General features: G+C 44.2%; 1 protein-coding gene across 4 annotated transcripts; it reads right to left on the reverse strand.

Moving 5' to 3' along the window:
* Nucleotides 1-1,782: 1,782 nt before the first annotated feature.
* Nucleotides 1,783-14,233, reverse strand: LOC310684600 (trypsin-like). Of its 4 annotated transcripts, none has more exons than XM_083455984.1 (6): nt 14,150-14,233; nt 10,217-10,313; nt 8,389-8,560; nt 4,477-4,730; nt 2,316-2,452; nt 1,783-2,023 (listed from the first exon to the last, which is right to left on the reverse strand). In XM_083455984.1, the coding sequence occupies exons 1-6, from the start codon at nt 14,150-14,152 to the stop codon at nt 1,844-1,846; spliced, it is 843 nt and encodes a 280-aa protein (XP_083312110.1). In that variant the 5' UTR covers nt 14,153-14,233; the 3' UTR covers nt 1,783-1,843. The 4 variants fall into 4 exon arrangements, with proteins under 4 accessions (XP_083312110.1, XP_083312111.1, XP_083312112.1 ...); XM_083455985.1 differs by lacking the exon at nt 14,150-14,233 and adding an exon at nt 13,953-14,102; XM_083455986.1 differs by lacking the exon at nt 14,150-14,233 and adding an exon at nt 13,928-14,059.
* Nucleotides 14,234-27,533: the final 13,300 nt, after the last annotated feature.

Below are 27,533 nucleotides of genomic sequence, written 5' to 3' on the forward strand. Positions count from 1 at the left end.
TCAGGCCTGTACCTAGCACTTGCTGGTAGATAGAATAGTGCAGCTCTGTAGAGTTCTTTAAGCATGAATCACAGCTTCCTAGAAACAGCATCTATACTAGAAAGGCCACCTGGCCGGGAGTTGTGCCCCTTAGAGCTAGGGCTACCTAGGCTCACATGTGAGTCATAAAACAGTGACTCAGCACTTTTAAGCGCTGAGTAGCGTAGGATGGGAATATCTAGGTTGTCCCATTACTTTGTAGTTCACTGTTGGCCATGAATACTCACCTGAACTTGCCATACATAAACTTAGAGAAGGTCACGGGGAGGTGACCCCCGGCATGGGAGCTAAAGTATTGTCAGCACTCCCAGATAATATATAAGGACCAAGGCCACAAAGGGTGAGTTGGACTCATGGTGCAGGCCGTGATGTTGACACCAGTGCTGCACATTCCACCTGTAAGGTGTTCAACCTGTTGCCTGCCCAAGAAGGGAAAGAGATTCTTGGGCAACAGATGGGGCTGTAAGATCTTTTCTGATTCCTGTAATTGCTGCACTGCAGGAGTTTGGACCAGATGACCCTCGGTGGGTACCTTCCAAACCTACAGTTCTCTGGTTCTGTGATTCCTCTTGTGTTGTTCCTTATTTTCCTCTCCCTGCTCATAAAATCCATTAAAGTACAATGTTGGTGGTCTTCTTTGTCCATGTGAACTCCAAAAAACGTCTGCCTTAGGCATCAAGAACCTTTTTGCAGACCACCCCCTACCTTTCAGAGATCCCTCTCATGAGATGCACGATTGACACCATTTTGTGTCAAGACCTACATTGGCTCCCAGTACCTTTCCGAGCACAATTCAAAATGTCAGTGCTGACCTTTAAACCCCTTACCGGCCTCGGCCCAGTATACCTGAAGGAGTGTCTCCATCCCCGTCGTTCAGCTCAGACACTGAGGTCCAGCTCCGAGGGCCTTCTGGCGGTTCCCTCACTGCGACAAGTGAGGTTACAGAGGGCCTACTCGGTAGTGGTGCCCACCCTGTGGAACGCTCTCCCACCAGCTGTCAAGGAAATAAACAACTATCTGACTTTTAGAAGACATCCGAAGGCAACCCTGTATCGGGAAGTTTTAAATGTATGAAGTTTTGTTCTGTGTTTAGCCTAATGTTTTACAATTTTTATGTGTTATGTGTTTTATGTGTTCCCCAGAGTGGCTGGGGAAACCCAACCAGATGAATGGGGTATAAATAATAAAATTATTATTATTACCCCACACCCCCTCAGCAGCCATTTTGTGACTGATACTCGTGGCACTTCCTCAAAATTCCAAATGGGCCCCTAGGCCCCTGAAAGGTTGGCAACCCTTGTTTTGTGTGGTTGAGTTGTATTTTATTGTATCCTTGGGGTTTTGTGTGATTTTCATGGCAAAGTTTTATTATAATGGCATTGTCATTTTATGCTTGTATGTTGTTCTCTGCCTTGTGTGAACTTGGTCCAGAAAGGTAGCTTAGTCGTATTAAAATAGATAAACCCTATTGCCACCCCGAGCTCATTGAGGACTGAGCATGCTCCATAAATGTGGAATGACAACTGCCTGCTGAGGGCAACACAACTGGGGTGAAGAGGGAATGGGATGAAGTGGCTAGAATCCTGAAGAGGGAGCACTCCACACACGGCAACATTTTGTTGTGGGTCCTTTTTGTACGTAAATAACCTTGAGGCACACAAAGCGCTAGGGAATCCAAGGAAAGGCAATGCCACAGCACAATAGCAACCCCTCCCAATGGCTGGTAGAATATGGCAATAAATCTCGGCTTTCTTATCTTTATTTTGAGATCAAGGTCCCAGGGCGGTAGCATCTCCCCATGGCACTAACAAGTGTCTGCAGCACGGTTGACTGAGTTGTTCCGTATGACGCTCTGAATCCAGTCGGTGAATCGGCAGATTTTTGTGTAGACCCCGGGCTTGCCAGACTGTGCGCAGATCTGCATCCCCCACGAGACGATGCCTTCCAGTTTCCCGTTGCACACCAGGGGCCCACCGGAGTCGCCCTGCCGAGCAGAATTATTCACATACTTATTTAGACTATTTATATCCCAAACTCCTGAATCAAAAGATAAAGCAACGAGAAAAGGACAACAACAACAAGGAAAGCCAAAACTCCCTCAGCTTCTCCTCCCCAAAATGACAGGGGCCTTGGTGGGCACCAGGGGTGGAAGATGACGTTGTGCGCCATTTTGAAGGCCCAGGTATGGACCGCCTGAAACTGCTTTGAACTGGTGTCCTGGCAAACATCTTTATTATTTTGTGGGGGGTTTTGCCCAATAGGGGAAAGCCTCTCACCTGGCAGGAGTCTACGCCGCCTCCGCTTACACCAGCACACAACATGTTTTCTGTGATACCATTGGGGTATGCCTGGTTGCACTCTTCATTTGAAATTGTGTAGACCTGGGCACACTGCAGGATGTCAGGAAACTGTGCTGCAAACAAAGAACACCGATGGTTTTATGGAGGTGCTGGCGACACTGGAGAAAAAGCCACCACTTTTATCATGAGCCCTAGCCTAAGCTGACCCGTGGATCGTTTTATATTTCACTATCGACTTCCTATATGGCATTACTCGGGAATGGTAAGAAACCAAATAATCAGAGCAGTTTTGAAATCAGGGGTTAAAATCAATGCAGTTTTCAAAGATTCAGCCTTGTTTCAAGATGGCATCCAACTGTATCCGAACACAGGCAAGAACCTGCTTGATCTCAGGAGCCACCATGCTCAATGTGGTTATAATATTTCAAGAGGCATAGTGAACAAGCAACTTTCAAAAATATAAATAACTGTTAGTTTTGATTGTTAGTCATCGTGTTCTGTTAACTTCAAGCAAATAAATATATAGATGCAGGCCAGGAGATGTGGAGCAGTGAAACTTTGGACGTTTGGTGTAGCTGGTAGTTTAATGTTGAAGCTCCACCTACCTGTATACAGGTAAATAAACACATTGGACTGCATCCAACCAATTTCTACTTAGACTGGACCCATCAAAATTAATGAACCGAAGTTCATCATAGCCATTAATATCAGTGGGTCTACTCTGAGTAGAGGACTAACATTGAATACAACCCATTTTGCAGGACTACACAGGGCATGCTAATTTGTTCCATCTATCATCTATCATCTATCTATCTCTATCTATCTATCTATCTATCTATCTATCTATCTATCTATCATCTATCTATCTATCATCTATCTATCTATCTATCTATCATCTATCTATCTATCTATCTATCTATCTATCTATCTATCTATCATCTATCATCTTTCTATCGATAATCTATCTATCTATCTATCTATCTATCATCTATCTATCTATCTATCTATCTATCTATCTATCTATCATCTATCTATCTATCATCTATCTATCTATTTGCAATTTCCCTAAAAGGGAATGCTGGCATTCTCTTCTGAAGATCAGTCAGGATATTGGTTCTCTTTTTTCTTCTGCATAGCTAGGGCAGATGACTGATAACGTCAAGAACCAGAGGGTAATTTGTACCAAGATGGCGAGTTGGAGACTTTGATGACCCTCAAAAACTATAACTGAAATTGGGAAGCAAAGCAAATCAGAGCCTCACACCAAGAAGGATTTTTTGTTTTGTTTTTTGCATTGGGTAAATTTGAATCTGGACTCTTTAACAGCACTGAAATAACCCCTTCGTGACTGGAAGCACTCTGAAATATGAGAGAATGGCTATAGCAGAAGATATGAAAGGGAAATAATTAGCGTTGTGGCTAATTGATCCATTAGTTTACTCGATGAAGAAAAAGTTTAATTTACTAAAAAAAAAACCAAAAAACCACCCAGCATATTTTTCATTTTTAAAAACTACACGTATTAATTAAAAAACCTGCAGATGACAACCACCACCTTAAAAGAGGCACCACACTTTACTTTCACATAGGTTAAGAATGCCTCTTCAGCTTAAGAGGGAATCACAGAATGGGATGCCTCCTCTTTTAAGGAGGACTCCTGGAAAAGAATACTTTTTCTTTCTAGATGGAATGCATCTTGGAGGGAATGCATCTTAAGAGACAATCATAGGATGGAATGCTCTCAAGAGGGAATCCCCCTATTAGGAGAATACCTCTTCAGCTTCATGCATAATTTATAAAGTATGCTGCTTACTTTCGTTTTTCTACCCACATGCAAATTTCCACACATTTAATGAACCCCAGTGATTAACTGATGATCATTCTTAGAAACAAAACAAAACTGGGCAACAGACGTTGAAATACTTGGAGATCTGGGGCAGGGCGTGACAATTAGGGTGAAAATTTAAAAGTTGCGCAAAAGACAGAGAGAAAATACGAATGAGAAATAGTGGGGAGGTATAATGCTTTGTGCAGGTGGAAAATGTGGCGATGGAGACTGCATGAGCAGGCTGCGGCCATCAACTCTACACCCACCACATCCATGCCCCTGGTATGTATTAAAAATTATCTACTGTACATTGAGGGGTTGTCGTGGTCCCCCAGCCTGACACCTGGCACCGAGTGTTCGGCTGAACACATTGGGTAGCCAGCTGAATAGGCCTGACATATTCATTGATGAAGGCGGGATTGCTCAGTCGTATCAACATGATGTCGCTGTCATGTGTGGTGGGATTGTAGTTGGGGTGTGGGAATTTCTGTGCAGATGTGATGCACTGCTCCGAGCCCTCGCTTGCCCTGAGGCTGTGATCACCCATTCTGGTGTGGATGACCCTGCATAGGATGAGAACAGGAAGGAGAGGGGGAGGAGAAAAAGAAAAGAAAGAAAAGCCGTAAGAACATAAATCTAAGAAGAGTCCTGCTAAACCATTCCAAAGACACATCTAGACCTCCGTCCTGTCTCGCAGAGCAGCCACCTCTTGTAGACGTGGCCAGCCACGGAGCATAGCTGTCGACTTTTCCCTTTTCTTTTAAGGAATCCTATTCAGAATAAGGGAATTTCCCTTTAAAAAAGGAAAACGTTGACAGCTATGCCACAGAGAGGAGTAGGCCTGTTCTCCATGAAAATTTAAATCACAGGGCACTGAACCTCAGAGAGGAAGCATTTCAACCACAATAATGGGATAATCACTTGACCTTTCCATAACACCCCAGAATCAGAGCTGGAAGAGATATTGGAGATAATCTAGTGTCAATTACAAAATGGCTGCCGTGCAGGTGTGTAGCATAACACAAAATGGTGGCCTCTTGCTCACAGAGAGAAACTCTTTGCACTTCTCCTCTGCTCAGAATGGGAAGAAGGGTGGGTGTCCACTCCTGGCATCTAATGAAAGGTGGGCGTGTTTGGTTTAGTTCACGTTCAAAGGCAAATCTACTTGATTTGCAGTTTTTGAAACAACGCACCGAACCAAAACATAGTCATCCCTCAAAATTCATTTTCCTCCAGATTTTGCAATACAGTTCTCCCACAAAGTAATGTGCTCAGTACCAGTATTTTACCACCACACCTTCTCCCCCTCCTCTCCCATGGGATAGAGAAATAGACAGATTTATCTATAGGTAACACAAGCCTGGTGTGGTATTTACAGGTTTCAAATCCCAAATCAGCCATGAAGCGAAGTGTCTTCCCGCCAAACAACCTCACTGAATTGTTGTGAGGATAAAATAAAGCTACTTGTAGGAAAGGCAGGATGTAAATTTAACAAATCAACAATAATAATAATGAATAAAGTGGAACTTCAGACTTCATTACTGAAAAACCTAATGAGAGTCACTTTTTTTTTTAAAAAAAGTGAAACTATAAGGATATATTTTCCATGGGGACAGGAAGACAAGTGCTTTTTAAGGATGTTTGTTAAGTGAGAAAGTTTCTGGATCCTTCTTCCTTGGACCTCTGTTGCTGTTGGGGCAGGCTCATGAGAAGTGTGTTTATAAGTTGCTTTGAGTCATTTCCATGAGTAAGGAACTTTTTTAAAAAAAATTGCTCAGTTTACAAGATGATCTGCAAGATTACTGCTCTGATTACTGTTCTGTCCAGATTACCTGATGACTACATACACATGAAGTATCTGAGCACTAAATAACACTGACTCATGGAAGGCCCTCCAGTGAGGCAATAGGAGACGAAGGTATGGCGCCAAGACTTCTTGTCTCCTTGTGGGTAACCAGCGAAAAGGCTAAAAGAGTCACCCTCCCTTTATGGTAGCGTCTTAGGAAACGATAATCCTCTTCCCTCTCCAAGGTAAACATGGTGAGGTCTTCTGTAAACCGTTTCCTGCAAGACTTGTCTTCTAAATGCTTCATCATCCTTTTTGACCAAGGTGTAGCAGAGTAGGAATGTGGTGAAGAGGGAAGGCATTTTTTTCAGAGCAGGAATGATGGCATCATCTTCCTGGTTAATTGTCAGACCCTCCTCGCTCTGACGTGTATGCTCTTGCTCTCACATTTCTGCTCTTGTTTATGACAGATTAGTATAGAGGATGGCATATTCTACGGCTGTCAAAGATTATGCCACGTACAGCTGTTCTTTGTATGTAGTCTCATCCATACTGTTTGAAGTGTATAAGCAAGCTTCCTGTGCCTTTTTTAATTCTCCATTGTCCACATGATGTTTTCCTCCAAATCACTGCCTCCCCACACTTCCCCCTCCCTCTGCCCAGATCTCCTTATACCTTTCTCTTTTCAGAGCATCCCTGTTATGAGAAAATCTGGATTGAAGGAGGGGAAGGTATGAGAAGATAGTGATTGGAAAGAAAACGTCACGTGTGTGGGATAAATCAGTCTCATATAACCAATGTGCTTAATACATGAAGGGGTTAAGACCATAGAGTAAGTTGTTCTGACAGGCTTAGCTAGGTCGCTCTCCATCACCTTGGGAGCACAGATTACCAAACCCTTTGTTCTCCCACTTTCCACCATGTGAACCTATCAGTAAGGATATCTAAGCTGGATGTTGCAAGCTTAGACCACACAGCCTTAGTAAGCCATCTTTGTGTTTCTATACAAATAACTTAGAAACATTTACCACTTTGAAACTAGCCTAAGGTTTGCTGCCTGTCTTTTCTTGCTGCTGTGTAGACAAACTCATGAATCTGACCTTTGAAGAGTTTGTAAGTAAACAATTTTAAACTTACCAAATGTGTTATTTCTTTCTATGCTAATGAAATAACAGAATGGAATATATATATATATATATATATATATATATATATATATATATGCGCATGCACACCCTGGCTACATTGTAGCCAACACCTTTTGTATTTTAACAAGCCTACTCAGGCATATAATTTAGTCATCTATGTTTCTCATAGTCATCTTTGTTTCTACTTGTTTTATTGTGTGTATACTTTGTTGTTGTTTTTTTACACTTTTCTTAGAGAGTTTTGCCATTAAGCGGCCTATAAATCTTTTTATACATTGTTATGAGTTTAGGCGATTTAGAGGGTTAGTCTGGATGGAACAGTGGATCCCCTATCAAACCTTCAATCTTGTACCTGGTTGGGGGACGGGGGTGGTCTTGTCACCTCACCCATTGCACTAGAAAGAAGGTCTATTTACTTCTATAGAACTTAATTCCAGGCATATAGGATAACAGCAGCCACATTTAATCTAATTTTAATAGGCTGAGGTGTAAAAAAAAAGAAGCAAAACAATGCGGCTCCCTCTCTCTCCTCTTCATAGCATCCAGAAGCCACCGATTAAACATGATTTCCTTTTAATTCAAAGCAGAATACTCTACTTAAGAGCTTTTGTTTAAGCCAGGATATTAAACTGTGGTTTAATATCCCAGCTTGTTGCATAGTTTCTCGGTTTGGGCAACACAGGAAACCATGGTTTGATTGGATATTTTCACATTTCATCAAAGGGTTCCTAAAGCATGACCATCCAAATGCAGCCAAGATCTGAGACCACTGGAGTGTTACACGCACCTAAAAACCATTTTCCTTCCCACTCACTCGTCTGAGATTAAAGCCCTGAAAGTCCCACCGTTCCATTTTACAACCACAAGATGGCTTCTGGAGCAATACCTGCTATGTTTGTGTATGTATAGGAAACCGATAGTGGGAAAAGGTCAGCCAAGATCCCCTTGGATAATTATTTTTTGGGGGTGGGTGGGTTAGATTTTGTGTATTTACAGGATTGTCTACCTGCAAACTTCCTAGACATCTCAGGTCGCAGTCTGATACCTATTTAATAATAAGAACAGGAGAACATTGCGGGCTGAAGTGTATGGTACCGCAGTAGGAGGGGCAATTAAGAGGGTTGTGGAGGGAAGGAGGCGAACAGAAAGCTCCCCTGCAAGATACACCTTCCATTTCTGCAACAATGGCTAGAATGCAACATTAAAACCGCTCCAGAGATGCTAATAACCCCAAAGCCCTTCCCACCTTGCCCTTCTCCCAGGATCAGCAATCTTGAGTTTCCTTACCCCTGTTGGTTACAGTGAGCAGCGGTAAGAACCCAGTACTTGTCTATCAGAACGCCTCCGCACAGAATATCTGGCCCATTTCTCTTGCTATTGGAGAGGACAACCTGGTAGCGCTGTTCGCCTAGGGTGCAGTCTTGGCCCCCGATGATCCGCGACTCATCCTGCGCAGCAACTGCAGAGGAAAACCAGCTAAGGTGAGAGATAGCTTCCACCATACCTAGCGATGTCACATTGGCTAAGCTGCAAGGATCCCAGCCACCAGCCCAGCTTGGTTAAAAGAGAGAGAGGAACCTCTTTCAGCCTGAGGTCTGCATTTCCCCCATGGGCAGCCTTCCATGTATGCCATTATGCTGCTGGTGGTTGGGGCCAAAGGTGAAAGTGGGTGGAGTTACAGATGCGACTCTGTGTTTTGTGTAGAGGGCAATTTTTCCAGCCTTGCAAAAGTCAGCTGTTTCTGCACTGCCCTCTACGCATGCTTCTCTTCATCTGGGCAAGCAAGGACACAAACAGGTCAGCCAAAAGCCCTCCAGGAGCAGGGTTAGCGAGAGGGACATGACCTGTAGAAAGTCCCAGGGCTTGGATAGACCACACTGAGTCACCAGGTTTGAAGTCCCTGATCCCCAACCCAGATGAATGTATAGAAATCCTATGGCAGTGCTTCAGAATCTATTTATCTATTACATTTATGGAACACCGCCTTCATAACTATAAAGGCTCATCCACACGCCCGTCTTGCCTCATGTTTGCTAAGCACAGATATGCACCTTAAAGCTCAAAGTCCAACCACTTTTATTTTATGCAACACCGTTTTCCCTGGGAAAACCTGCTCCTTAAAGCTGAATTGGAACTAACAGCAATTTGGTCTGATTCAGCTGTAAACAGCGGATTTTCACGGGGGAAACACTGGGGCAAAAGAAAAAAGTGCTCAGAGAAGGAGCTTTAAAGCTCAAGTGCCTAGAAATGCGGCAGAAAATGAAGTCTGGATGAGCCCCGAGTTCGCTCAGCCCAGATACTGAGGCCTTCCTCTGAGGGCTTTCTGGTGGTTCCCTCACTGCGAGAAGCAAAGTTACAGGGAACCAGGCAGAGGGCCTTCTTGGTTGTGGCACCCGCCCTGTGAAATGCCCTCTCATCTGATGTTAAGGAGATGAGTAATTACATAACATTTAGAAGACATCTGAAAGCAGCCCTGTATAGGGAGGTTTTTAATGTTTTATCATGTTTTTGCTATTCTGCTGGGAGCTGCCCAGAGTGGCTGGGGTATTAATCATCATCATTTGGTTGATGACAAAATACAATGCAAAGTTTACATGATAACACCCTCCAAAAAACAATTATTTAAAAAAAACTCTAAACAGCTAAAGCCAATGCAAGCACAGCAATTAAGAACAAATTTGAAGCAAATGACAGGAATAATTAAGTGCAAAGGTATAAAATAGGGATGAGGAACTGGCCACCCTCCAGATGTTGATGAACTACAACTCCCATCATTCCCAGTCATTAACTAGGCTGGGGCTGATGGGAGTTGGAGTCCAGCAGCCTTTAGAAGGTTGTAAAAGCACTAAAAGTGATGTGGGAGAGAACTTGGGAGAACAAAAAGGTCTTCTTTGCCTGGTGCCTAAAAAAACAAGCAAACGATAATGCATGCCAGGTAAGAAGGACAAAGGAGGGTGCTCTACAGAGGGGCACCAGCGGCGGTGCTTTGCTGCAGAAAGCATGCCACTTTCCTATCTCCTCAGGACCATTTTTGGAAATATGAAGAAAGGACATGCACTCACCCCTGATCTTCAAGCCATACTTTCAGCCGTATGCCCAGGTGATACTTCCCTACCTGTAAGAGTCAGCAGAAGAACCACCATCGCCAGAAGCCTCATGGCCCTGCAGGGAGTAGATGCCACCTGCATGTGTCTGTCTTGTTGTTGGCGGTGCTGTTGGATCGAAAGCAGTTTATTGTCACCGAATTCATCACCCTTAAATCCAAGCTGGCCCCACCTTCCTTGACATTGTCTAGAAGCAGAAGGATCCAGTTATGTGGGTTCTGCACCCGCCCACACAACCAGCCTGCTGATGCTCAGCCCCTGGAATCAGGAGGAAGGAAACTCTTGACTGCGACCCTTGGTCCTGGCATGGTTCTTACTATGCCAGTCTGAGCTGGCTCCTCCAGCAGAGACTGAGGTTAAGGTGATTTTGCCATGCTTCCGAATGGCGAGCTGAATGATTCTAGCAACTTCTGGGCCCCCATGACTTTGCAGCTGTCTTGGCTTAAATACAAAAGAACGTCAACACTACCAGGTAAACACAGTCTGATCTACAACCCAGCTAAATTGAATTGCTTGCATTATATCTGAATTCTTTGGCTTCAATCCAGTTATCTTATCATCACTGTGCTCCAGAGCAAGGCACTAATTACAAAGTGTGAGCATCAATTCACACATCTGAATTTGGAGAGAAAGAAGGGACAGAGGCAGGGGGCCTTTAAAGACCACCCTAATAGCTTTCCCCATTGCTGCTACTGAAGTAGCACTACTGCCTTCAATGGGGTGCTGTGTTAATGGCTCTGCATCCCCATCCCAACTTAATGCAAAGGAGTAGGACTAGCCTTCTGCCAGAAGTGTGTCAAAGTTTCTTTCTGACTGGGAGAGACGTGTTCCACTGCTAAAAACAAGAAGCAACGCACATAATTTGGGGGGTAAAAACCAGGAAAGACCCACACCCCATACATGAAGCCACAACATTGCAGAAAAGCTAGTTGGGTCTGGGTCTGAACAGTGCCTTGATGGGCAACCTCCTGGGAAACACATCTATGCTTCGCTGGGTTTCATAACGGAAGAAATGCAGGATGCAGAGGCGTCAGCGTCTCAAAAACATTGTGGGGGCCTGACATGATGTCCTGATGTCACGTGCATGACATCACACGATGTCCTGAGGTGCAAAGCTAGGGTGTGTGGAACTGAACGTGGTGGCAGAGAGGCCCCAGTGACTGGCTATCTCCGTCCTTCCGCTCTTCCTGGTGTGCAAGGAAAAGACGGGAGAAGCTGCCCCCAGCCAGCGGTGGCAGCAGCAGGAGGAGGAGCCACTGACTATTGAGCCTAACCACATCTGGCTCTGTGTTTGTCCTCTGAACAATGAGAGCCCCTGGCCACCTCAAAAAGAAAAGAAAAGAAAAAAGAAAAAAAAAGGAAGGAAGGAAGGAAGGAAGGAAGGAAGGACGGAAGGAAACACTTGCAAACCCTGAAAACATTTTTTAAAATCATTCTTTCTCAGCAGCTGAATTAAAGATTACAGGGCGGGACATCTAAGGACTGTAGTCACTGCAGCCCTACTCAAGAGTAGACCCAAGGGAAATGAATGAGACTAAGTTCATTAACACTAGCTGGGCTGCTCTGAGTAGGACTAGCTTTGAATACCAGCGTAAGACCCCCACCCCATGGAAGCGCTAGTGGGACCTGTTGAGTGACGGCTGATGTGTCAAACACGATTTCCAGAAAGTCCCACAAAGAAAGGAAAGGGAGAAGACATTAACTACAAACAGGGAAAGCTCTGAGCAAGGGGTCAGGATCGTGGGTGGGTTGAAGTCAGTCTTATAAATATCAAAATGCTGGAAGCAGAAAAGAGGATTCAGTTCCAAAGCAAAGCTGGGATGAGATCCCTTCTTTTTTCAAAAAGGAATTTTGCCCCTCCCTGTGAAAAATGGGTGGGGGAGCATTTCCTCATGAAACATTTCGGGAGGTGATTTGCCACTTCTGCAGTGGACAGGAAGCTGTTGGGAGAGCCTGGCACTGCTTTCCACTAACCACAAACCCCAAAATGCCTTGGGAGCGACACAAAGCGATGCAACATGATATAACTCCCCAGATATACCAAGAAGTGCCTCTGGAAAGTGGCTGCAAAGAGAACTTCCCTCAGCTTTGAGTGGCAAAGGCTATTTCTTTAAATTATATCTATTTATATCCTGCCTGGTACTTGAGGCAGTTTACAAATAAAAGAAAAACAGCTAAAAATATGGGGGTGGGGGAACAATTATTTTATTTTTTTAAATGAAGCATATCTATTAAAAAAAGCATGCAGATATATACAATAAAGACAGCACAGAACCAGCTCTTTCATGAAAAGCAGTCCATTCTCAAAAGCCTGTTGAAATAAGGTCTTCACCTGCCAGTGGAAGGACAACAAGGAGGGAGACAGTCTGACTTATCTAGGGTGGGAATTCCCAAGTTTGGGTGCAGCTACCGAGAAAGCCACTTCCCGCTTCCCTTCCAGTCATACCTGAGAGGGCGTCAGGGCTGAGAGAAGAGACTCCCCTGAATATCTCAAAATCCAAGCAGGTTCACATGAGGAAATCTACGGCTTGTGGGATTAATTAGGCCCCCCAAGGCCTTCTGGCCATGCCATGCCAACCTGCCTAACCTAACTATAAATCTGAAAGTTTAAAAAAAACAAGGGGAAATATCCTAAGATTAAGTATACAGTAGTAAGAAACAACCTCCTCCTCAATATTTCAGATACATCTCTCCCCCCTCATCCACCACAACTTTTCAGAAGAGTTTTGTCTCCCATCCTGGCAAATGGTTGAAAAAAAATTGGGGGGACGGACATTTTTGGCACAGCTCTATTCCAAATATATCATTTGAAATTGCAGTAAAGGGATATGTCTAATCTTTTGGCAGAAATCCATAAAAAATGCTGATTTTGTTTTATTTGTCAGAGATGCACTTCCATCTATTCAGCAGCCTTGATTATACAAGTAGTAGAAATATGCATTTGAAAGTCCTGCATTATCTCTAACTACCAGATTGGCCTTTCCTGATTGCTCTACCCTCTTTTAAATGAAAAGCAAGATTTTATACACAGTAAGCCTGCACCTTAGGCAGGCATTACGTTCCAGGCATTGCACCTAAAGCCAAAATCGCTTATGGTCAAAGCCCATTGGGTTCAAGGTCATTTTCCCCGGAACCCTGCCCCCTTCCAACCTCCCCGCCTTTTTTGCCATATGTGTAAAGTTAAATGCACATAAGTTGCTGTCTTACAGTGTGTGTGTGTGTGTGTGTGTGTGTGTGTGTTTGTGTTTGGGATTATTCCAAGCGATAATTCATTTCTCAGTGTGAAATTACAGCAAATGTTTTGCATGCATGAATTTCTCAAACAGTACTATTCTCTCTAAGCCGCAGAGGTTTTCTTTTTGTAGAACAGGGGACGGAACCCAAGAGAGAAAATGTCCCTGAACCCACTTTTGTTGCAGTATGCCCCCTCCAGATAGCAATAATGATATGGTGGCAACGGGGAAGCATCTCAGAATAAAGAATAAAAGCAGAATAAACCCACCACTAATGCACTACGGTTCATAGCTGTCAACTTTCCCCCTTTTTAAAAGGGAAATCCCCTTATTCTAAAGAGGATTCCTCGCAAAAAAAGGGAAAAGTTGACAGCTATGCTACGGTGTGTCAAGAACATGTCGCAAAATACACCCGCAAGAAAGCACTGGCCTGGACGGGCCCCTCAACCCTTCGCCTTGCTGCCTTTGGGTTTTCCCCCAGCTCCTCACCTCACTCACACAAAGGCATAGTCACCTGCAGGTCCTGGGAGGAAAGAAGCCCTTGCAGCCACAGAGATTCCGCAGTAAGAAGATGCGTCTGCGGTTGCTGCCGCTGCTGCCTGGGCTATGAGTCAAATGTGCCTTATCTGCCCATCTTCCCTTGATCAATCGCCCTGTGTTTATCCACCACACATGTTTAGACAAGGAGGGCAACTCCCTTGGGCTTCTTACCATGCGCAACTATCAGAGCAATCCTGCTCCTTCTGTTTTGTGTACTGGGATCTCCAAAGCACCTGCAACCGTTGTCAGGCTCCTTTTCTAGCGCTGCTTGGAATCAGGCCACCCGGAGAGAAAGATCTCCAAAAAGGTCTGCCTCCAGTTCACAATTTGTTCCACCCTTTGCGCAGTATATATAGTTGCCCACGTCTCCCTGCTGTGATGCTATCCTGCCCTGCCAAACACTTTCTTCTACTCCTGGTCCTGGCGATGCAGAAGAGCTAAGGTGACCATCACAGATGCCACCACCTTCGCTATTATGGGGAGGTGTTGGTTTTTTTTTTAAAAAAATCTAGGCATCTGAAGGCATCTAACATGATGACCGTTGTAACATCTCGTGGTTGTGTGAATTCGATAAGCAACCAGAGCACAGCAGGAAACGATAGAGGCTAGCTTGCCTTGACAGTCACACAAATGTTTCCTGCTGATGCTGTAGAAAGGTGTTTAGGAAGCTGATGCGAGTTTTAATCTGTTTTTCAGTCCATTGGTTTTTTTAACTTTCTTAAAGTCTCAGATAACTGCTATTAATTTTTCTTATTGGTAGTTTTTTAAAAAAAACCTTTTTTGTAAACCGCTTTGAGGTTATTTTGCAATCAAGCAGTGTATAAATTTTATGAAACAGATAAAAAGATAAATACATATTTTAGTGGGGAAATAGAAAGAAGAGCCGGGATACGGGTGTTTTCAGTTGTTAGGTGGCGTATAACATCTGCATGAGAATGACGATCTTTCCCCTGGATGAACCATGCAGCACATAGTATGCAGCCCACAGCTGTGCACAAAGTGTTATGTGGGCTGTGGGAATTTATCTCAGTACATCTGACAAAAATCCAGCAAGGTAAGGCAGTATTATTTTCCTCTCCCTGTCTGTAAATCTAGTTTGCCTTCTCAGATTGCACACGCATTTCTGCATGCCATGGCTAATGTATTTATTTGTTTCAAAGATTTATCTCCTGCAGATTCTACATCCCTGTGCTAGCATAATAAAATTATCCTCAACTGGGGATGGGCAAATCTGCCCATTTTGATTTCTCTCGGTTTCTTATTCTTCTAATCTTAAATTCAGTTCTCCATACTTCCACACCTGTGTTTTATATATATATATACATAGAGAGAGAGAGTGTGTGTGTCCCCACCAGCATTTTGGGCCAGTCACTGTCTTTCATCTAGGGATGGGGGAGAAATTCAGTTCAGTTCACATTCAAAGATGAATCTGCTTAATTTGTACTTCCTGGAGCAACATGCAAACCAAAGCACAGTCATCCTTTGAAATTCACGGTTTTCCAAATTTTGCAATGCACTTCTCCAGCCAAGAAAAGTTTTATGAAAATGCATATACTGTACTAGGGTAAATTTAACAATGCATATATCAGTGAAAATAACATGGAAAATACATTAGGCGGAATTGCTTGTAAAAAAAAGTGTGTACAGTAGGAGGAATACACTAAATAATGCTATCGAATTTTCTTGAGAAGGTTTTTTTACAGAGTTCACTGACCAGTTTGGAGAACTGTACTTATGATTGCAAAAAAAAGAAACCGAGAGAAACCAAAACTGATAGATAATGCATTTGACAGGTTGGAGTGGGAGATAAAAGGGGAGGGGGAAGTACCATGTATATCATGAAGAAAAAAGTGACAAGTGGGGTGCCGCAGGATTCTGTCCTGGGTCCACTGTTGTTCAACATCTTTATAAATGACTTGGATGAAGGAATTGAGGGGATGCTCATCAAATTTGCAGATGACACCCAACTGGGAGGGGTAGCTAATGCCTCAGAAGAGAGAATCAGAATTCAAAATGATCTTAACAGATTGGAGAACTGGGCGCCAGCTAACAAAATGAATGTCAATAGGGACAAATGTAAGATTCTGCACTTAGGCAGGAAGAACCAGATGCACAAATCTAGAATGGGGGACACCTGGCTTACTAGCAGTTCATGTGAAAAGGATCTAGGGGTCTTGGTGGACCACAAGCTTTACACGAGTCAACAGTGTGATGCAGCAGCAAAAAAAGCTAATGCTATTCTAGGCTGCATCAACAGAAGTATAGTGTCCTGATCAAGGGAAGTAATAGTCCCACTCTCTTCTGCCTTGGTCAGACCATGCTTGGAATACTGTGTCCAGTTCTGGGCACCACAATTTAAGAAGGATGTTGACAAGTTGGAAAGTGTGCAGAGGATCAAAGGTCCGGAAACAGCCTTATGGGGAATGGTTGAAGGAACTGTGTATGTTTAGCTTGGAAAAGAGGAAACTGAGAGGCGATATGATAGTCATCTTCAAATATCTTAAGGGCTGTCACATGGAGGAGGGAGCATGCTTGTTTTCTCCTGCTCCAGAGCGTAGGACTCGAACCAATGGCTTCAAGTTGCAAGAAAGGTGATTCTGACTAAACATGCGGGAAAACTTTCTGACAGTAAGAGCTGTTCAGCAGTGAGAGGTGGTGGACTATCCTTCTTTGGAGATCTATAAACAGAGGTTGGATGGGCATCTGTCATGGATGCTTTAACTGAGATTCCTGCATTGCAGGGGGTTGGACTAGATGACCGTTGGGGTCCCTTCCAACTCTAAGATTCTATGTTCTAATATTATGCTGCAAGATGTACTACAGCATGACGCTTGATTCTTTTAAATGTACTATAATATAATACATGTATTTTCCTTACATATAATCTTGAATATAATTAGTCAAAAAAGTTTTTGAAGTGCAGCAGCAGGGATCATTCACTTTGTAACCTGGCCATCCTTGTAACTTTTTTCAGGCCTGATTTCCACTTTGCAATTGCAGTGCCTGCTTATCCAGTGTGGACACACCTAGAACTACTGAGGCGTTTTAGGGCTCCTGTGCCTTTCATTAGAAGCTTCCTCCATCTCCAATTGCCTCAATGTGTTGGGCAAAAAAAAATGAGAGGCACAAATACAAGATGGGTGACACCTGGCTTGAGAGCAGTACATGTGAAAAGGATCTAGGAGTCTTGGTTGACCACAAACTTGACATGAGCCAACAGTGTGACGCGGCAGCTAAAAAAGCCAATGCAATTCTGGGCTGCATCAATAGGAGTATAGCATCTAGATCAAGGGAAATAATAGTGCCACTGTATTCTGCTCTGGTCAGTCGTCACCTGGAGTACTGTGTCCAGTTCTGGGCACCACAGTTCAAGAAGGACACTGACAAACTGGAACGTGTCCAGAGGAGGGCAACCAAAATGGTCAATGGCCTGGAAACGATGCCTTATGTGGAACGGCTAAGGGAGCTGGGCATGTTTAGCCTGGAGAAGAGGAGGTTAAGGGGTGATATGATAGCCATGTTCAAATATATAAAAGGATGTCACATAGAGGAGGGAGAAAGGTTGTTTTCTGCTGCTCCAGAGAAGTGGACACGGAGCAATGGATCCAAACTACAAGAAAGAAGATTCCACCTAAACATTAGGAAGAACTTCCTGACAGTAAGGGTTGTTCGACAGTGGAATTTGCTGCCAAGGAGTGTGGTGGAGTCTCCTTCTTTGGAGGTCTTTAAGCAGAGGCTTGACAACCATATGTCAGGAGTGCTCTGATGGTGTTTCCTGCTTGGCAGGGGGTTGGACTCGATGGCCCTTGTGGTCTCTTCCAACTCTATGATTCTATGATTCTGTGTCTGTGAATTACTGATGAAGAGTGCCTTCATGAATTGCATACCCTGTGGAACTGCACTTCATGAATTGCACACCCTGTGGAATGCTGTCCCCTCAAATGTCAAGGAAATAAACAACTGTTTGATTTTTAGACAACCTCGGAAGGCAGCCCTGTATAGAGAAGCTTTTAATGTTTGATAGGGAAGGTTTTAATGTTTGAATGGCTGGGGCAACCCTGTCAGATGGACAGCATGTTGTTGTTGTTGTTGTTGTTGTTGTTGTTACGTGATTAATGAGTTCCTGTGCTCTGCAGAAGGCTTAATTACCCATTTCCTTTTATTCTGAAGTAGCACTATTGCAGCAAAGCAGTACCTCGGCAGGGCTTCAAAGTCTCTGCTTCAAAGGATATCAATTGGAATAGGGAAAAGCCTATTATGGGTAGCATTGATTGACTAGTGCATGTGACAATCACCAACATGCTTCACCCACCTCCCAGTCTCCAGAGTTCTTTTGCAGCTGTTTTTATGGCAACTGCTCATGAGGCTATTCTTTAATACAGTAAAGGAAAAATATAAACTTACATATGCTGCTTAAGTCGTGGCAGGGGGCATAGATGTGCTGCTTAAAGAGGGGAAACCTGGATGGCTGAATTAGCATCCAAACTGCTGTGTGAAAAGAATCAAGACAAGTTGCAGAGGATGTCTCACATAATGGTGAAGAACCCACTATAATCACATTCACCCTATACATTTGAACAACATTGCTTTCCCCAAGGAATAATGGGAGCTGTAGTTTGCCACTCGCAGAGATACCATTCCCAGCACCTTACCAAACTACACTTCCCATAATTCTTTGGGGAAAGCCATGTGCTTTAAACTTGCTTTAAATGTATGGCAAGGATGGAAATGCTCTGTTTCTCTCCAGGATTGTGCAAAAAAGGAAATTTCTGAATCGGCTGGATGTGCTATTACACTTGAGCTGAAACAACCACAAAAATGCAGCAACCACAAAAAGCTAATCTAATCATATTAACAAAGGCCAATAAACTATATTTTAATATAGGAATAATCCTTATACAAAACCCTCCCGCAATTACTTGGATTTAATTGCATGCTTGCATTGTGGATCATGTTATTAAAGACTGTTGGTTAGATTAGATTAAATCAACCCTTTTGCAATTATTGCACTACTTCTGGGCCCTGCATCATAAAATAACACAAAGACAAGTCGTTTCGGAGCATAAACAGACATCAGGATCTTGAGAGTTGAGGAAGCAGCTCAAGACGAGCAATGATCAGGCAAAAATCAGTAGTACTCTCAGCTGTGTGAGAAGCAGCACTGGCTGGCAGAGTCTAGCTGCCATTTTAATTTCCCACAGTGCCCCTCTTTCCCACAAGGAGCGATGCTACACCAGGGGCATTGTGGGAAATAAAAACGGCAGCTGAAGTCAACCACCCAGTGTAGCTCAGAATGTTAGGCCAGACTTTTTCATTTGGGAGCTGAGCAGACATCAAGCCGGTATTTGCAATAGGGTGGTGCCTCAGGGCTCGCCCTCCCTACAGCAGCATCGCTGTTACTTACCTGGAAAGTAGGTGGTGGCGTGGCACTGAGGATGGAATTGCATAGGTGGACTGGCAGCAATGCTGCACTGCTGCATCTGTGCAGCCTTGAGGTCGATGTCACCTTGCCCTGCCTCCAAACTGTCCAGGTAAACAGTAGTGACACAGCTGTTGGGAGAGCAGCTCTGCAGCATTGCCCCACCACACTGGCTGTTCCTATCGATACTGGAGCATATCTACCACAGTGCCGGATTTACGTATAAGCTAAACAAGCTATAGCTTAGGGCCACACTCTCTTGTTGTTGTTGTTTAGTCGTGTCCGACTCTTCGTGACCCCATGGACCAGAGCACGCCAGGCACTCTTGTCTTTCACTGTCTCCCGCAGTTTGGTCAAACTCATGCTGGTAGCTTCAAGAACACTGTCCAACCATCTCGTTCCCTTCTCCTTGTGCCACACTCTCTTGTGGGGCCCCCAAAAAATTTAAAGGGAAAAAACCCCTGGATGTACATTTCCAAAATATAAAATAAAAACAAATGAAATAAAACCTACATACAGCAACAGTGTTTTGTGTTGTGTAAGCGCTGATGATGTAAGTAATGGGCCCCGCCTGCTAGCCTGCTCCCTAAAATATCACTGGTTTGCTCATTTCTATGTATAGGGTGCCTACATTCTGCATGGACTTTGCATTCTGCATGGACTTCTCAACAATTACTTTGACAGAATACCTATTAGGTCCATAAATTACCATATAGCATATATTCAACACACACAAAAGTGAGAATTTGTTGTTGAAAAAGGACACCCGGACCTATAAAGTGCCCCATTACCTTCAGCAGCTTAGGGCCTCATCAAACCTAAATCTGGCCCTGCACATGTGACTTTATTGTTGGTACACAGTTTGGATTTTATGCTGAGAATAAATAAACACACGGATCTGAAAGCTCTATCTGAAGATACATGCGGGGTGATACACTAAATGGTGGCAGGGAAGTGTATTTTTTAAATGTAAGATTTCCAGATTTTTGCTTCATGACAAGGAACTTTTACACATGCCTGCACTACAAAGTAATCTGTTTTTTTTTGGGGGGGGGGAGTTAATAGGGTTGCCATATTTTAAAAAGTAACATTCCTGACACCAGCAAAGCTGTTGAGCTTCTTTGGAACAAACCCAAATTGCTGAGCTTTTGGGGGGAAACCTCCCTGCAAACTAGAGATTTTAAACTTTTGGAGCTGTTTCTGCTGCTTTTTGCATAACTCCAGGTTTCCCCCTGACATTTTGCCACTTCGGAAAATCCACCCCCCCATGTCACTTTTACACCCGGAAACCAGGAAGTGTCGGGAATTTTCCCGATGTACAGCAAGCCTAGTTTTAAGATCCGTAACTATATTTATCTTTCAGAGGAAATTTAGTCAAACTGAAAGAGAGTTTGTAATGCACATCCACAATGCTGAGTACAGCGAAATCTGGATTTCACAAAGCCAGGAAATTAATTGAAGAATTTAAATTATGAGACACTCCTGCCCTGTTACCTAAACTCTTTCCCCATTCATCACTTAGCCAGAGTGCAAATTAACCGATTCAACCCCTCACAATTCTCAAGCAACCACCATAACTCCTCCACCCCATGTTGTTAGAATGACAGGGTGATCCACACCCTACTTGAAACTAAAGTACTTGGATTTCAGCAAATTCATCCCGCTTGACGTCAGTGAGAGGAAAGGAGCTTCAAAACAAGTGCCAGTTTAGCTGGGTTCGATTATATATACCTGCTTGCTATTGTGTACCCTGCATAATTTATTCTCCTGGCAACCTATGTGAATCTGAGGCCACATCAGATTTAATTCAGATTGCAAATGGTGTTAGTTGTCATGAATTAATCCAGGTAGCACTGGGAGCTGTAATTTGGAGCTAGATGTTTTTGGGTTAGACATGATTACAGTCCCCAAAATTCCTGGGGAAAGCTAGGGCATTTAAAATAAATAAATAAATACAATTGTGATTCAAATAAATGTAACAAAAACCCAATGGGTTGCTTGTTGTTGTTTAAAATTTTTTAAAAGCAACCTCCAGTGGCAATGATTTTGAGCAAAGTGGCAGGCAAGGCAGCTCACCCTTTTCTTACTGGCTATTTTCCAGTTAAAATTTTAAGCTTCTTTTAAGAACAGTTGTGGGCTTTCAGGTGTGTATTTGCTAGAGGTGTGCACCAGCCACAACATTGCCTTGGATCTGATTCTGTGTTGTTGAGAAGCAACCTGTTCTGATTTGTATCTGCCATGCATCTTTCTGATTGGATTCTGATTTGTTATGCAGGTCCAAATCAGCTCTCTGAAATTCTCCCCGTTGACTATAATGGGGAACCTAAAAACAGCTGTTACATTTTTATTTTTGAAGAAGCAGATAAAATTTGCAGGCAAAGAAGAAGAAGAAGAAGAAGAAGAGAAGTGGAAAGAAAACAAATTGCTTGAAGTACTGATTTTTAAGAAAGTGATTGGAAAGGATGCCAGTAATTTGCCGCCCTGCTTTTCCAGGCAGAAGAAAAATCATCATGGGGTGGGGGTGAGGGGGAAGGACTCTGTAATGGTTCTAGGGGTTGCTCGTGCGTAAGCTTGTCCCAACCTCTGGCTGGGTTACCTGAGTGAACCTTTCCTGTCCGGGCAGCCACTCGCCCGCGACTGTCTCAATCGCTGGCAGAATCCGTCAGTGGGCGTTTCTTAAACTTCTTCCAGCAAAGAAGCTCTTTGACGCCAAGTCTTCTCCTACTCTCCCTGCGTGGAAGCCTTCTGCGCAAGGAGGGTGTAGGCAGCGGAGGACCCTTCCTCTCCCCGCTGGTCCCCGGCAAGGAATCATGGGACCGCCTCGCCGATTCCCCCATCTGCCCCCCTTCTCCACTGGAGCTACCTTGATTCTCTTCCCCAGAAGATGGGCTGCCTCTCCCACTCCCGGGACACTCTCTGGGATCCCTTTGGAGCGTCCTCTCTCCCTCGGACACTGATGGCAGTTCCCTGACAGACTCTTATTTACAGCAACATCCCTCCCTCAAATTGCTGTGGAGTACCCTGGGAAAATAATTCATTGAGATTAAAAGCTAGGCCTATCTGTCCAAACAAAATATTCCTTCTGTTCTCTCCCCCCACAAGCTCAGTCAGCCTGGTTCTGCTTTTTAAAAATACAGTTGTCATTTTACTTTAAATGGCAAAATGCTGCGTTTTTTAGCAGGGGGTACTCAAGTCCACAGAGTCACAGGAATTTAGGGAGTCCCTGATCTAACTCAAGACATCCTGTTAGTGCTACCGTCACCAAAATCATCCCCATTTCCCTTGTACTCAGACCAATGCACACCTCTAGTATTTTCCTTGGCAAATAGGAACCTGCAATCTGACAACGGGGAATAGGAAAGTGTTTGAAGTTGGGCCAGTTAAAGATCCCTCTTCACTGAGCTTCCACAGCTTCCTAAGGTTTATTATTATTATTTACCGTATTTTCCGCTCTATAAGACGCACCAGACCACAAGACGCACCTAGTTCTTGGAGGAGGAAAACAAGAAAAAAAATATTCTGAATCTCAGAAGCCAGAACAGCAAGAGGGATCGCTGCGCAGTGAAAGCAGTAATCCCTCTTGCTATTCTGGCTTCTGGGATAGCTGCGCAGCCTGCATTCGCTCCATAAGACGTGCACACATTTCCCTTTACTTTTTAGGAGGGAAAAAGTGAGTCTTATAGAGCAAAAAATACGGTATTTTATTTTATTTTATTAAATGGGACTTCTGTTACATTTGCATTAGATTCTGAATCTCATGGTTGCGGGTTCAAGCCCCATCTTGGGCAAAAGATTCCTGCATTGCAGGGGGCTGGACAAGATGATCCTTGTGGTCCTTTCCAACTCTCCAATTTTACGATTCTATGATTTGCACACCTCGTATGAGGTTGTCCCAAAGACATTTTGACCACGGGCGTTCCCCCCTTACAGCACTCTGAAACGGACTTGGAGCCGCCGTCACCGATTTTCTCTTTGCTGTCACTGAGTTCCATTTTGGCAGTCTAAAGAAAGGATGTTGTCGGTGCCCGTGATGGAAGCTGCATGAATTTCCTGGCATGTTAATCATGCTCTGTTCAAGTGGGACATTTAAGAGCGTTGCGGAGGTGGCAAGCTATCTCTTCCTTCATTTGCATTTGATAAGGGCAGCGAATCCAGTTCCAGCGCAAGCATTTTTGTGGTTCTGAGTCACTCATGGAACGTCCCGGTAAGCAGGGTGTGTGTGTCGAAAATGGACCCCCTCACCATGTCGCAACCGTTTGTTCTTGTGAATCACGCTACGCCCACAAGGGCATCGAGGGGTCATCGTGCTGAACTCATCCTTCCCGTACATTGCTGTGGCTCGATAATTTCAAACGCTGGACTTAAGGATCTTAGGGCAAGCCCCCCTTCTTCATATGCTACTGGCCATTGCTTCCAAATGTTTTGAGCCAGCTGTGCTACATTGGGGGTTCCTCCTGCTGTTCAGTGGGAGCCTGGGCTTGTTTTCCCCAAACCCTATCCTGATGACACCCTGACTCCCACAAGTGTAAAAAAAAGAGAGAAGAAGAAGGGTTTGTAGAGGCCGCGTGGGCGTCATATTTTAAGCCGGTAGCTGCCAGGAAAGTGTTGCAATGGAAGCTGCACAAAGGCCTTGCTTGGAGATGCTCTAATAACAGGGTGGCAAGTACCTTGGTTCTAATTCTCTCAACCCAGCTTCGCCCATTGGAGTCATCTGAATCACAGAGACCTGCCTGCAGGCAGAATGTGGAAGGCGCAGCATCCCTGCAAACACAGCCCCAGCACCGTAGGTGATGTGTTTCAGCAAGATATCGGCGTTGTTACCCGCATTCCTGGTATCAGCCTATCTACCTATATCTATTTATATAATATAGCTATGAGTTGTGGGGTTGGCATATATAAGTAAGTGCAATGCTGTTTCTCTAGAAAAAGAGAATAGCAATGCACCTCCTATGCTCAAACCTGTATTTTTATAAACAAACACATTGGATAAGTTTTTATCAGTGTAAACCCACTGAAATGAATTAGCCTAATTTAGGCATGCTCAGTAATTTCAATAGACCTAGTCTGAGAAGGACTATCCTTAGTGGGTACAACCCAAGTATTATAAAATGCTATAAGCCTCCAGTGTCAATTTCATTCATAATGAAATTGAACCCCAGTAAGTGCTAAAACTTTGGAGATTCTTACTGTTTGGCAAATTAGGGCAGGTGCAACAAGATAGTCAGGCAGACAGGATGACAGGCTGTATCTGATACGGTTGCTCTATGTTCGTTAACACTGTCCAATAACGTAGGCCGTGCCGAGAAAAAATTAGATGCTGAGGAGGATGATAATTTGGCTAAACGCACAGCTGTTGACAGCAGGTATTCCCAGGCCACCCTTTTCATCCGAACAAAGCACTAGTCCAGCTCCTTGACTGTGAAACAGGATCTTACCATCTTTAGCCACTCATTCCTAGGGAGGAGCGATTATCCTACTTTGGAAATGCGTATAAGCAAACCAAGCATCTTAGCAAAGGGAATCTCTGCTAAGGAAACACAGCCAAGTCCTCCTTCGTTCCTGAGTCTTCATTTGCCTTTATTTCCTTTCTCATACTGAGCTCATGTGGCCACTGTGATCAAATTACAGGGGAGGCAGAGGGAACCCATCTTGCCCTTTGTGTGACATACATATTATTTCTTGAAGGGTGCAAGAGGGCCATAATTTGGGGGGAAATGGAGGAGTCACAGGGTGAAGCTTTTGGATCTTGTTAAATTCCCCTCTCTTCCTTCTCTTTCCTCCCGTTACTAAACCATAGTGTGGCTATGCCACTGGTTGTTGGAGGTCCTGGTCTTCCATGGATACCAAGAGCAGTGATGCTTGCTGTGTCCAGTTCTGTGAAAAGTGGGTGTTCCTGGGATCACAGGCAGCACCCAGAAGAGGGTGAGCCTGTTCCGTATTGCAGTTGCTGTGACATCTCACCTCTTCCCAAGGCTGCTGGCAATGTGCAAGAGCCCATGGTGTCATCGGTACATGCCCACACAAGCTGCTTTTGGTCACTGAGCAAGCACATTTGCAATGCACCTTGTGAATGGCCAGTGAGCGCAGAGGCCCTCTACATTTGCTTTCTGATTCAATAGCCTAGAAGTGACACAGGTGCATCCAAAAGACTGCAATGGAATCAGAATCTCCATATTGCTCTGTTCCTGGAAAAAAAACCCCAAAAAGTAGTGTTCCCTCCTCTTTTTCAGAATAGGTAAAGGTACCCCTGACCATTAGGTCCAGTCGTGACCGACTCTGGGGTTGTGCGCTCATCTATAGGCCGAGGGAGCCGGCGTTTGTCCGCAAACAGCTTCCGGGTCATGTGGCCAGCATGACAAAGCCGCTTCTGGTGAACCAGAGCACCACACGGAAACGCCGTTTACCTTCCCGCTGGAGCGGTACCTATTTATCTACTTGCACTTTGATGTGCTTTCGAACTGCTAGGTGGGCAGGAGCTGGGACCGAGCAACGGGAGCTCCCCCTGTTGCGGGGATTCGAACTGCTGACCTTCTGATCGGCAAGTCCTAGGCTCTGTGGTTTAACCCACAGTGCCACCCACGTCCCCTTTTTCAGAATAGCCTACCCCAATTTAGAATCATAGAATTGTAGAGCTGAAAGGGACTGTCCAGTCCAAACCTCCTGCTATGCAGGAATCTCAGCTAAAGCATCCAGGACCTGTTGCCCTCCAGGTGTTTTAGAATGTACCTTCTATTGTTTTTGAAAATTGGGCATGCTGGCTGAGATGTATGAGAGCTGAGGTCCGAAACCCCAAGGAGCTCCACTATTCCACTCAAGACAAGGCAGCCTAGCCTCTGATGCAGAGCCAGGAGTTTGCTGCCATGTGTCCTTGAGTCCATGGCCGCATGACCTCAGAATGTAGGCCAGGGTTAGAGGGCCACATTCCTTTCTAGGCACTCTTCCCCGGGGGCCACATGCCAGGGTGGGCAGGGCCAAAGGCAAAAGAAGGAGCGACAAATGCAACTCTTACCTGCTATAGTCACTCACATGCCCCTCTCTGCCCTCCTTTCAGTCAAACAAGAGGAATGATCAAAGTTCAAAGATGCATCTCACCCAGTCAAGAACCCGCACTGGAGGGTGATAAGAGGGATAACAAAAAGATTTGTTTGACTCTGTTTGGTTTCAATTTATATCATTTATTAGCTGTCGTAAAGTGGTCATCCTTCCATCTCGGTTACAGCAGCCACCATGGAGAAACTATCTTAACATTCTGTATTGAAGTATACTCTGTGGATGTGAGCTTAATCTGTAATATAAAGTATTTTCTCAGTCTGTTTTGATGCAGTGTGGATGACTGCATACGAGACTTAACAGTTGCACGTGTTTTTGCCTCGGAAGACAACACTTTATGCTTGCTGTTGTTGTTGTTTTTAAATCTATAAGTTTGTAATCATGCCCCTTTAAAAAGTCATGGCTTCGCCCAACAAATCCTGAGAACCGTAGCTTGTTAAGGGTGTTGAGAATTGTTCCCTTCACTGATCTACAGTTTCAATACCAGTATAACAGTCAGTCCCTCTTCCTGGGGAAGTCTGGAAACTGTAGCTTTCAGAGGGTGCTGGTATGATGTCTCCTAACATCTCTCAGTACCTTTAAGAAACTACAATTCCTCCAATTCTTTGGGAAAGCCGTAACCATTTAAAGTGGTTTTGTGCTTCTTTAAATGTATTGCACAGACGGGGCCTGACTGGGATGAGGGGACAGGAAAGGCACCAGTGTTTGCATGCTCCCCTGGCACAAAATTGCTCTCTAGATTATCAGCAGTTAATCAGTTAATTGAGAAATTTGCTTTTCTGAGGATTCAGCAACATTCGCTCTGTTTCTCCTCACAAGTTGCAAAGCGCAACAAATTTCCTGGCAGGCTGCGGAAGGTGATGACATGTAGCATCTCGTTGAGATATTTAAGAGCCATAAGTCATTGCGCCTCAGATGTGGAATCAAGAGAGGCTTAGAAGCAGGACGGTTCATGTTGACTTTTCTTTTGTTCTCTAACTCCCACTGTTCTTTCATTCTATCTCTTTCGTACCCCATCTTTAAGAACAGGTTCTCCCACATCACCTAATCAACAAAAAGATAAGGCGGCAAACATGTTCACACTAC

Source organism: Podarcis tiliguerta, assembly GCF_965153285.1.
Source record: "Podarcis tiliguerta genome assembly, chromosome: 8".
In the NCBI taxonomy this organism is placed as follows: domain Eukaryota; kingdom Metazoa; phylum Chordata; class Lepidosauria; order Squamata; family Lacertidae; genus Podarcis; species Podarcis tiliguerta.

What these genes read in the sequence shown, in the direction of transcription:
- LOC310684600 (XM_083455984.1), bottom strand. An exon ending in GCTCACTGTAACCAACAGGG is followed by an intron (nt 4,731 to 8,388) that starts GTAAGGAAACTC and finishes CATCCTATGCAG; the next exon opens with GGTCATCCACACCAGAATGG. An exon ending in GACCACGACAACCCCTCAAT is followed by an intron (nt 2,453 to 4,476) that starts GTACAGTAGATA and finishes CTTTGTTTGCAG; the next exon opens with CACAGTTTCCTGACATCCTG.